At 47.3% G+C, this 12,212-nt stretch overlaps 1 protein-coding gene across 3 annotated transcripts in view; it reads right to left on the bottom strand.

Annotated features, from left to right (window-relative positions):
* Nucleotides 1–4,848: 4,848 nt before the first annotated feature.
* CYFIP2 (cytoplasmic FMR1 interacting protein 2) overlaps nt 4,849–12,212 on the bottom strand; it is a 105,939-nt gene continuing 98,575 nt past the window's right edge. For all 3 annotated transcript variants that reach the window (XM_070414518.1, XM_070414516.1, XM_070414517.1), the window contains 3 exons: nt 11,466–11,704; nt 10,192–10,339; nt 4,849–7,980 (listed from right to left, as the gene is read on the bottom strand). In XM_070414518.1, the coding sequence (XP_070270619.1) occupies nt 7,813–7,980; nt 10,192–10,339; nt 11,466–11,704 (555 nt within the window). In that variant the 3' untranslated portion in view covers nt 4,849–7,812. The remainder of the gene's footprint in view (nt 7,981–10,191; nt 10,340–11,465; nt 11,705–12,212) is intronic.

A 12,212-nucleotide genomic window follows, 5' to 3' on the forward strand; every position in this document is an offset into this window, starting at 1 on the left:
TATCTCCAGGACCCAAGGAAATGTTGGTGTTTTTGAGGCCTTCATAACACCTCCTCCTAACCAAGATAGAGATCATTGCCCTCAATGGTGCCACCAGGCCACACACTCAAGATGGTTATACTTACTATCTCTCTCACCACCGGGGGCCTTGGAAGCCCAATGGTACCATGTTAATCCTCACAATGATGCTGATGACAGGAGGCACCACGACACTCAAGGTGTGTGCACCGAACTAGACCGAAGTTCCTCCTCTGGATCTCATCGCCTTCTCTGAGTTGGTCTTATTCAGAAGAACACCTGCAAGTCATTGAGTGTGAAGCCTTGTGCTAGACTCAACATATCTAACTTCTGTCCTCACATCAACCCTACGTACTCAGTGGTATTATCACCAGTTCACACTGAGGTTTTGCTGAGGTTAAGAGTATTGCCCAAGACCACAAAGCTGGTCTTGGTGGTAGCACTTGGATGCAAGCCCAGGACTGTGTGAACCTCCACATTTGCACACTAACCACTCGTTCCTTAGCTCCTTCAGCCGGAGGGGCCTGGGGAGCAGGAGAGGGATGGGGACTGAAGTTACAGGAAGAGGAGACTGGTCCTCGTGCATCCTGATCCTAGCTTCCTAAAGATGACCTCAGAGTATTGGTCGAAGTGCTGAATTTCAGCTGGAACATATGGTTTTTGAATTATAAAAGTCATACATACTTTCAGCAAAAATGAATGAATAAATAAATACATTGCTGTTCAGAGGAGCATATAATGAGGGATAAAAATCCCCTGGCTGCCACCAAGAGGCAGTCACCACCACTAACAGATTGTTTGGAAGCCATCCAGAAATCACACACACTCACACATAGCTGCAAAGGTGCATATTCTTTTAAAAAATGGGATCACATTATACAGATTGTATTTCATTCTTCTCTTTTCACTTTACAGGGCTTCTTGCAGACTTTTTCATATTAGGACGTATACATGTACTTCATTATACTTAGAACACTGCCCTTTTTAGAATATTCTAACGTATGAACATTCCACAAATTATTTAACCACATTTCTGCTGATTACCTCAGGCTTCAGTATTATAAACCCTGCTGTAAGAGACATTCCTGAACATACACCTTAATGCATGTGTAGAGTTATACGTGTGGGAGAGATCCTGGAACTAAAATTGCTGGATCAAAGGGTATCATTATTTAAAATGTTGATTCCTCCCAAAGGGCTGTGGTAGGCTGAATATTAGCCCCCACGCTGCAAAACAAAACAAAACCAAACCACATTCTGATCCCTGAACCTGTGAATATGTTACCTAACATGCAGGAAGAGTCCTTGGAGGTCATCTGGGTACCACACTCACTAGGCAGGCTTGCTTTTTGTCTGCTGGCTCTCTGTCTGTCCGCAGGGAGGAGGAGGGCTGGGGAAGCATTCCTGGGCCTGGCCAGTTTTCTTAACCAACCATTGGCCTTCCTTAGGCCCTGCCCTCTCCCTCTGATCTTCTGGCTGCCTGGGTTCTTGACAGTCCCTTCCACTGGTTCCTTCTTTTTCAGGCTTTTTCCGTTCTTGAATCTGTTGGAAAATAGTTGTGGACTGAATGGGGAGTGGGGGTGAGTGAGATCTCCATGGGGAGCCCAGAGTGGAAACCCAGGTTGGAGAGAAGGAAGGGGCACGTGACTGCAGAGGAAAACCTGGTGGCTGTGGCTGGCGGAGCCCTCTTTCCTGACCCAGTCCCGGCTGCTGAGCACCAACAGTGTGCCAGGTGCCGTGCTAAGGTGGTCCGTGCATGCTATCCTTAGATCCTTGCAGAAACCTGAGAAATAGGTGAAACCACTGTTAACTCTTCTTATCAATACGGATCCCGATGTTCAGAGAGATTGAGAACTTGCTAGTTCCTGGCAGAGCTGGGTTTTCAACAACCAGCTTTTACCCAGTCACTAGCTTTTGCCCCCGTTCTTGGCTGAGGAAGATCCCAAGAGAGAGAAAATGACCACCACCAGGAACTGCTCCCAGCAGGCTCTGCCTCCACGCTGTTCCCCAAACCTCATGCCCATCTCTTCCTCTTTCTTTCTTGTATTTGTCCCTGTCCCTTCTGCACAATCCCGCCTCCAGTCCCCCCTACCACCCAGTATAGTACAACCATCGCACTTAGAGTCGACACCAGACAACTAGGCCTTTGTTCTTCTCTCTCTTATGATGGCTGCTGATTTAAGGCGGGCTAACCTGTTAACACCATTACAAGCTTTCTGGAGGGGGCAGGGGGATGGGTTCATTCAGCAGACATAGTTGGAGCACTTCTGACATGTCATACCCTGTGACAGTCACAGGCGCTATGATGGCGAGCAAGACAGATGCAATCCCTATATCCACGGCTGTGTCCAGTAACTGGCCACACAACCTTGAATTATAATTTTGATAAACAGCAGCAAGAAGGTCAAGTACAGAATGAGTGGAGAGTATTTAACGGAGCAACTTCGACTTAGGCTTCAGGAGGAGGGGTGTTTTAGTGAGACCTGAAGGGTGATGGAAGGCTCATTCTGTGAAGATGGGGGGGGGTATGTCGGGGGGGGGGGGGAGCATTCCCTGAAGGCAGGGGTAGGGGGTGAGTGTCTGTGTGAGCAATGGGGACCCTGGGACCTCAGGATGAACTGAAAAAGGCAAGTGGTGTGGTTGTTCAATCTGTATTGTTTTCTTTTTCTTTTAAATTAAATTTATTGTGGTGGCATTGGTTAATAGCATCAGATAGGTTTCAGGTATAGATTTCTATGATACAAGATCTGTGTATTGCAATGTATGCTTGGGTCCTCAAGTGTAAAATGGGTATACTGGTGATGGGAGAAGTAGATTAGATGAGAATATGTGGTAGCCGTGGATGGGCTGACCCCAGACTGTTCCCAGGCTGTCCGGCAAGAGTCAGCCCTTGCCCACTGTAACCACCAGAGTCCAGGGAGCTTTCTCCAGCTCAGGGCTGGGCTCCTTGCCAGAAAGTGTTTAAGCCCCAACCAGGGGTTCCCTGATTTCCCCTTTTCCGGTTGGTCTGAAACTCCAGAAGGCAGAAATCCCTGGGTTTTATTCTGACTAATGAGGGTGGAGCTTAGGGGCCACATATTTTTAGCTCCGATAGCATCTCACGGCATATTTTCCCAGGGAAACCCTGCGCCTTCCCCATTCTGCCGGAAGCTCTGGGCCAGCCAGACGGTGCAGCATCTGGGGATGGCTGGGAACAGGCTGAGAAGGGGGCGCAGACGGAGGAAATAAGAGTAAATCAAACCAGATGGGGAAGGGGGGACTGGCTTTGGGGGCGGGTTAATCTCCTCTTCACCCAAATGTGTCTTTGTTTCTTTCCCACCTCGGGCTTTAGCCTCTTTAGGGGAACTGACACAGGATCAGAGCCAGCCCCCTCCCACCGTCTGCAGGGTCTGGGGCAAAAGGACCACATACCATATGTCTCTAAATAATCAAAAGCTCTAAATCACGCTGTTACACTGTTGTAAAATACGCTCTGTCTTCTTGATGACAAAATATACATTTATAACACCAAATAAAGTCTATGTGATGTCAAGGGTTTTGTATGACTACAAGTTGGCCAAAATACCAAAGATGACTGCATTTAATTATCACTGCATATTTCTGGGTGTTCTGTTGTTGAGCCAGCCACGTTTGAATGGATAAAATAAAGACATCTGTAATTCATAAATTAATATGTATTTATTCTATACATTTAATTTTTCTTGCTTTTGGTTTAGCAACATTATTCTGTTCTTATAGTCAAGATTCCCTTTACCCCAGTTTTATTGAGATATAACTGAAAAATAAAAATTGTATGTATTTAAGGTGTTCTATGTAATGTTTCGATATACTAGTACATTTTGAAATGATCACTACAACCAAGGTAATTAACTCATCCATCACCCCACATTTACCTTCTTTCTTTTTTTGGTGTAGGAGAACACTTAGGATCTCCTTGGTGGAGGGGTGGTGGGGTGGCGGGGGGGGGGGGAAGGGGGGGTTGGGTAAGAGAGCAACCAAAGGACTTGTATGCATGCATATAAGCATAACCAATGGACACAGTAGGGGGGGTGAGGGCAGGTGCTGGGGTGGGAGCAGCAGGGGAGAGGTTAATGGGGGAAAAACGAGACATATGTAATACTTCAACAATAAAGAATTTTTAAAAAATCTCCTTGGCTTACAGGTGTCCGTCTTCTCCCTCTGTCTTCACCTAGTAACTGTGTGGAAATGAACACAGTGCAGCCTGTCAAAGTGGGCTCTGACACAGAAAGTGACTGTGCTGGGGTCACAGGAATGATGCATGGGACTTAGCACAGTGCCCACACTTAGCAGGCCTCATTAATTCCCATTCTTCCTCTTAAAACTAGGGGTCTAGGGTGCCAGTTACACTCAGTGAGATTATGCGTTCCCTAAGGGCAGAAAATATCTCCTATATCTTGCCCTGTACAAGTCAACTTGTAGAGGTAATTTCCTCAGTGAAAAAGCAAAGCAAGCCATTAGTTTAGGGCACGCTGACCTGCCGGCTCTATCTTCTCCCACTCCATTCAGTTTGTTTTTTTTTAAATATATTTTTATTGATTTCAGAGAGGAAGGGAGGAGAGATAAGAAACATCAATGAGGAGAGAGAATCATCAGTTGGATGCCTCCTGCATGCCCCCTACTGGGGATCAAGGCTGTAACCCAGGCATGTGCCCTGACTGGGAATCGAACCGTGACTTCCTGGTTCATAGGTCGATGCTCAACCACTGAACCACACCGGCCAGGCTGGGTTATTTTCTTAGTCATCAGTTTTAATGTGGCCTTCCAAAGGCGACGAGGACTGGAAAATGACCTGGAATCATGACCAAGATGCTGGTTTCACCAGTTTGGAAGCAATTTTAATGAAGATGGAAATGTTTATCAACTCAACACAGATACTCCAAGATACAAAGCAAAATATCATCTTCAGCTGCATAGCAAATATGATTTAAGAATTTAACATTATTTGATCACAAGGGTAGATAGAAGTCACCATAAATAAATGTAAATTCATTGTACAAAAATCCCCAACATCTCTTAATACAAATATGGTACATTTGACAGTTTCTGAAACAGATGTGTGTTTTTAACTTTTTAAAATCTATGTTTTGTTTTTTATTACTTGATTCTTAAGACACACACACACACACACACACACACAACACAGAAGGGGGGTGGGTATAACATCAAGGCGTAAAGAATTTTAAACCTCTTCAATGCTCATAAATAAATGCTGCTGGCAAGCTGGGGAAATAAGAGGTCTCTCCCGAAGGTGAAGACCTCATTTTACTGGGATAGAATCTCCTGAGGATAATGGGATTCTACCAAGAGGGTCAAATTCAGATTTATGAATGCAGGGCCAAGAGGGTGGGTGGTTGAAATTGCAATCTCATCAAATGGATGATCCGAATCTCCACAAAAGCAACAGTCAAGGATCTGGAAAGACCTTTAGGACTTAAGAAATGGTCATCTGACTGCAACAGCGACAGTTCCCAGACAGGACTGAAGGTTCAGAAGGCTTTGAAACTTAAGAGATTTGATGCAGATTTTTTTGTTTTGTTTTTGTTTTATATATATTTTATTGGTTTTTTACAGAGAGGAAGGGAGAGGGATAGAGAGTTAGAAACATCGATGAGAGAGAAACACCGATCAGCTGCCTCCTGCACACCCCCCAATGGGGATATGCCCGCAACCAAGGTACATGCCCTTGACTGGAATCGAACCCGGGACCCTTGAGTCCCCAGGCCGATGCTCTATCCACTGAGCCAAACCGGTCAGGGTGATGCAGATTTTGAAGGCATGTTCTGTGTCGTTCAATCATGGGATATAATCTTTCCCTCTTGCATTTGGGACACATCTATGGTCATCAAGAGGAAAAATTGAAATATCGGAATAGGAAGTTGCACCTCCAGACAAGATCTGCCAGCTTCCACTTTGAACCACTCTCCTTCCCTACAAATATTTACTTTTGTGGCTCAGAGGAAGCTCCAAGGCCAAGGCTAGCAGGGGAGAGCACTTCTACAGCAGTGGTCCTCGGACTTCCATGTGCAACAGAACTCAGATCTCTCCATCTTACTCCCAGGGATGCAAAATTAGTGGGTTTGAGGCGGAGCCCAGGAATTGTCATTAAATGTGGTAATCTCAGGAGGCCGTGGTAGGAGGCCTTCGGACCACACTTGGCGAGCCCCAGCTCCCTCCTCCCTGGTGAGCATCGGTGTATCACACAAGCCTCTTGCTCTGGACTCGTGCTTGCTCTTCCCATTCCCATGGGGTTAAAATGGGCTACCTGATTAATGTTAACCATTTCCATCCATCCACCCTGAGGGAGGGGATCATTATTGTTCTATTTTTTCTCTTTTCTTTTCCTCCTGGCGGGGGTTGTGGGGGGAGTGGGAGATATCAAATACTTCACTTTATATTTTCTTACAAGCCCAGGAGCACAGGCCCCCTTTGGAGATGGTGCGCTCTGTAATGAGACATTCACTTCCAAAGGCTTCCGTCTTCCCATTCCCCCCATGCCTGGAGGGAGATCTGCTAGGGATTTTGGATCAGCCTGGGAAATTGGAAGTAGTTATGCCCCTGTGGGATACGTCCCATCCCGCAAAACCTAAGTTAAGGAACATTAAGGAAGGTGAGAGCAGAAGATAAAATGGCTCAAGAATCCATTTCTAGGACAATGAAGTCCTGATTCACTAAAACAGCTCCTTTTTGTGGGTGTATCTTGGTAGTAAAAGCTCATTGACAAATTTTATTTGAATTCCTCACCTCCTTGACCCCCCCATATGTTTCTGGCTCCTAGTAAAATAACCCCTTAATATTTTCTTGATGACAATCTGTGCAAAGAAGTGGCCCCTAATTTGCTCGCTGACTTGTTCCATGCTGCAGCCCCAGTGTCCATCGCCCTGTGCGGCTTAGGGATCATTAAGTATTTCCTTAATGAAGAAAGAAACCATCTCGCCGTCAAGCGGATGAAATGTTCCAATAGCTTTCTGTCTCGGGCTATGGAATCATAAATGCCTCTTCCACACACTGGGCCAGACCACCCTCCTACCTAGTTCCGCTCAGTGGGATACAGCTGAGAACGCATGTCTGGGTTCTAGGAGAGCCCCGAGAGGAGAGTTAGGATGTGGCTTGGAGTCCACGGAAGGTCAGAGCCAACACCACTTACCATGGTGCTGACGCCCTGTCCTCTTTCTCCAGGGCTCTCAGCGCCTGGCCCAGAGTACTCTGGCGGTAGAATCCCTGGTGTCCAGAGCAGGAGGAGGTGCCACCTGGAAAAACTGGAGGGGGGAGGGGGAGCCAGAGGAGGTGAAGAAGCCAGTAGAGGAGGCATGACTATCCGGTTAGGCTGATTTCTAGGGCCATGGCCACACTCTTTTCTCCATTTCGGAGACTTCAGCTTTGAGGCCACACGTGGGCACCGGGTAGGAGGTCACCATCTGGGAGGAAGTGTTGGGAAGCAACCACAGATGTGGGGTGGGGCTGTGAGATGGAGAAAGGGTGAAACTAGGGCTCTTAACACAGCTGAGGAAAGGAAGGAGAAAACAAAAGCACATATGCCCTGGTTTTTTGTTTTGTGTTGTTTTCATTTATGCGAGGGCAAAACCACCATGGAGATGTCAGGGGAGAGCATGCACAGGCCCAGCGTGGGAGTGTAGATGTGTTTGGGGAGGTTCCTATTGGCTTCCAGGTCCATCCCACACGCTGTCCAGTCGGACCCCATTGCAGGGCTAGCCATGGCTTTCTCTCTCCTGCTGCGTGGTCTCCTCCAGGTTGAGGGTTTGCAGGACCTCCCGCCTAGCAGGTGGTGGCCAGGGACTGGTGGATGGGTGGCTGGAAGCAGCGCACGTGCTCCACGGTGGAACTGTCTGTCTCCACGGACTTCATGTACTTGTTCAGGATGGCAAAAACCTCATTGTTCAAGATCTGGTACTTCCTGATCCTGTCTGCCATTTTTTTCAGTGGCTGCAAAGGACAACGGCCATTCAGGTTAGGGGTGGGAGGAGGAGATAGAGAAATAAAGGGTGAGCAAGGGAAAAATTCAGCGAGGTTGGGGTGTAGGGTCCTGATGCCTCAATGATCCCATCACTCTCTTGCTTAAAGGTTTCTATGGGTTCCTAGAGCTTGGTAATCAAATGTTAACTTGTCCATAAAACACCTTGTGAGTTTCAAAACTTACTACAAAGCAGAGTGGCACTGGCATGAAGGCAGACATAGAGATCAATGGAATGGATAGCCCAGAAATAAATTCTTCCATATACGGGCAAATGATTTCTGACAAGGGGGCCAAGATCATTCAATGGAGAACGGGTAGTCTTTTCAACAAATGGTGCTGGGAAAACTGGACATCCACATGCAAATAAATGAAATTGGATCCTTGCCTTATACCATATACAAATAATTAGCTCAAAATGGATCGAAGGTCTACATAAGAACTAAAACTTAAAAACTCTTAGAAGATAAGGTAGAGAAAAAAAATTCGTGACATTGAATTTGGCAATGATTTCTTGGATGTGACACCAAAAGCACAGGTAATAAAAGAAAAAAATAAACTGGACTACATTAAAAAGCTTGTCTGAATCAAACGACATTGCCAGCTGTATGAGAAGGCAATCCATGGAATGGGAGAAAATACTTGTAAATCACATACCTGATGAAGGATTACTATCCAGAATATATAAAGAACTCTTACAATTCAATAACAACAACAACAAAAACAAGTAAAAAGTGAACAAGACTAGAATGGACTCTCGGAAGAAGATAAACAAAGAGCCAATAAGAACATAAAAAAAAGATGCTCACATCACTAATCATTAAGGAAATGAGAGTCAAATCACAATGGGATGCCCCTTCACACTCATTAGGATGGCTATTCCCAAAAAGTCCAGAAAATAACAAATGCTGGGGAGGATGCGAAGAAATTGGAACCCTTGTGCCTTACTGGGAATGTGAAAGGGTGCAGGTCTATGGAGAACAGCATGGTGATTCTTCAAAAATTCAAAATAGAAGTCCCATATGACCCAGCAATTCCACCTTTGGTATATACCCCAAATAAATGAGAGCAGGAACCTGAACAGTTATTTGTACACTCATGATCACAATAGCATTTTCTACAACAGCCAAAAGGTGGAAGCAATTCAAATGTTTATCAACAGATGAACTGATAAACAAAATGTGGTGTATTCAGCCTTAAAAAGGAAGGAAATTCTGAAATATGCTACAACCTGCTGAACCTTAAATACAGAATGCTAAGTGAGGATCCCACCATATGAATTCCCTACAGTAGTTACATTCACAGAAGCAGAAAGTGGAAGGGTGGTTGCCAGCGGCTGGGGGGGGGTGGGGCTGGGGGCGGGGAGGGGAGGAGCGGGGGCAGCAGGAGATGAAGAGTTAGTGTTTCATGGGCAGAGTTAAAGGGAGATGAATAAGTTCTGGGGATAGTGGTGACGGCTGTACAACAATGTGAGCATATTGAGTGTACTTAATACACGAAACGTAAAAATAGTGAAACTCTCCACTTAACATGGTTAAAATGGTAAATTTTATGTTCTATATATTCTCCCATAATGAAAAAACAAAACAAAAAAACAATCCTTTGAGGTGGCTCCTGCCTCTCTCCCTTCAGCTGGTCCTGAATACCCACCCTTGCCAGCCACACATCCTCATGTCTGTGTCTTTGCTGGAGCTGCCCCTCTGTATGGAACATTCTGGACCCCATTTTCTGCCTGGCTATTTGCTGCTGATCATCCTGAACTTGGTCTGAGCATCACCTCCCTGGCAAGTCTCCTCTGCCTGCCCCCTCCCTCCTCAGCCTGGTTTAGACAGCCCTCCTGGAGGCTCCCCCAACAGCACTGCGTACCCCCCGCCTGCACAACTCCCACGTTCAGTGAAAGTTTGTGCAGACGAGGAACTGGCATCGGCTGAGCCTGGCTGGCACAGGGAAGGTGTATTTCAGGTCTGGAGCCCAGCCCGGCCCTGCCCTGCAGGGTGACCTGATTCATCCCAGCGGGTTATGAGCAAATGATTCACGGCTTCCTATGAGGAGATCCCCTCCGCTGAGTGTCTCCGTACCTCCCTGCAGTGCGGGGAGTTGGCTCCATAATCATCTCACCCTCCTTTTCAGAGAAAAGCCTGCTTGTCAGGCCTGGCCCCATCTCCCGGGTCCCAGCTGCTTACCACATTCTTAATGATTTCATCCTTCCCGTCCTGCCTCTGCACTTTCAGCAGGTGGTAGCAGAAGTCAAACAGGTCGAAGCGACGCTGCTGGCCCAGCAGGACGATGATGGAGCAGCCGGCCCAGTTCAAGCCATCACCAAAACATTGCCTGGAAGCAGGAGAGGAAGCAGCTGGAGTGAGAGGCAGGGAGGGGTGGGAAGGGGCCTCGTCTTAGACCAGGAGCACTGCTAGTGAGTAGCTGGTCTCTGGGACAATACCTTAATCTGTGAAATGGGTACAAGAGAAGCTATAGATTCGCTTGTTCCAGGGACTGTGGTTATATTATAAGCTCTTCTAACCACAAAGAGGTGTCCGTCTGTTGTCCCACTAATATAAAGAAAAATCACCGTTGAAGAAAACAAATTTGCAAGGAAAAAACCAACCAGCCCATGAGATTTATGTGGCTGCTATTTCCAACAAGTCAAAGAAGAATCTGTTTGGGCCCCGTAAAGGAGCCAGGGAGCACCTGTGAGGGGAAGAGCCCTTTCAGACAGGAGACTAACTGGCCAGTGCAGGACAGGAGGGCGGGGACGGGGCACGGGGGCCCATGAGCAGATGCTGCCGGTGTGTGGGGTGGGGGCTGCAAGTCCTCTTGAGTCTGATACAGCTCAGCCTGCACGCTCCAAGTCTCAACAGGAATTCGGGCAATCTGGGAGGCCTGGGGGTCATCTCTCTGCTCTTTCTTGACCTCAGCCGCAACCCAACCTGGGCAGGTTTCCCCCTCCTGCCCATTCAATCAGCCCAGCTTCCAGTCTCAGAAAGACAAGGGCCCTCATATGCGGTCCACAGTCCCTAATGTGCACGCTCACATGCACACGCTCATCTCTGCCTCCGGCCACGTGTTGCCTTTCCTGGAATGTGCCCTTCTTCCCTCTAAGATATAAATCCCAGTGATGTCCAAGGCTCAGTTCCAGTCCATCAGTTAAGTTTTAATAACCTACTTCTCCCCCTTTTCACATCTGTCATCCTTCCTGCCCTTGCTGTCTTATTCAATGTGCCTTATGTCTCTCCATAGACCCCCTAACCCCCACAAGGCCAGAAACTGTCTAATTTTGCTCAGCACTGGTGTAGGTCCAGCACCTCACACAGCGACCAGGACATAGTATGTGCTCAATAAATAGTCATTGGACAGCCCTACCCCTGCCCACCACGTTTCTGGCTGGGCTCTGGCAGCTGATGCCTCTTTGGGGGACCAGCTAAGTAGAGGTGACCCGCCTTCCCTAGGGGGTACTCACTCGGCTGTGAACTCGTTGGTCCCCACGGGGATGCAGTAGACGAACTGCATGGCACTCCACAGCCGGTGGAACTCCACACACTCGTCCACGTGCATGACACCGTTGGTGGGAGGCGGGCCCCGCCAGATGGGGTCCTGCAGGTAGCTCCGAATGCGGGTCAGGATGACCTCGAACATGGACAGGCCGCAGCACAGCCGCTCCTTGGTCAGCAGGTCACCCTCCCGAGCGATTGCAATTTGCTGGGGACAGAAGCGTATATATAAACCTTCTATCTACATCTCAGAGATTCCCAAATGCTGGAGCTGGTTATACCTGGAATTCATTCACCAGAACTGACGTCTTACCCATAGCAGGGCATTAACTTTGTAAACCTGAGCGCAGCAGCAGGGAAGTCTGGTAGTAAGTAAATTCCAGGAGCCACGGATAGAGGAACAGTTTTAAAGAATTTTGATACACCCATGTAATGAGTGAAATGCTAGGTAGACACTGAAAAGACAGACGATCCTACTAACGGTATGATTGCTACTACGGTGCTATTGACTTCTAGCTCATACTCACTGAGTGTGTAACATAGCAGGCCCTGTTCTAAGCACTTGATAAGTATTGCTTTCATTTATTCCTTACGCCAACCCTGTGCAGTATGTGCCATTATTATTTCCATTTTACAGATGAAGAAACTGAGGTTTGGGGAGGCAGCCAGTGAGTGGTACAGTGAGGCTCTGAATCCTGGGTGGGTTAAATTGTTAA

This window comes from Myotis yumanensis, unplaced genomic scaffold, assembly GCF_028538775.1.
Source record: "Myotis yumanensis isolate MYYU_CA2020_CCGP unplaced genomic scaffold, mMyoYum1.0.hap1 SCAF_5, whole genome shotgun sequence".
NCBI classification, from domain to species: Eukaryota; Metazoa; Chordata; class Mammalia; order Chiroptera; family Vespertilionidae; genus Myotis; species Myotis yumanensis.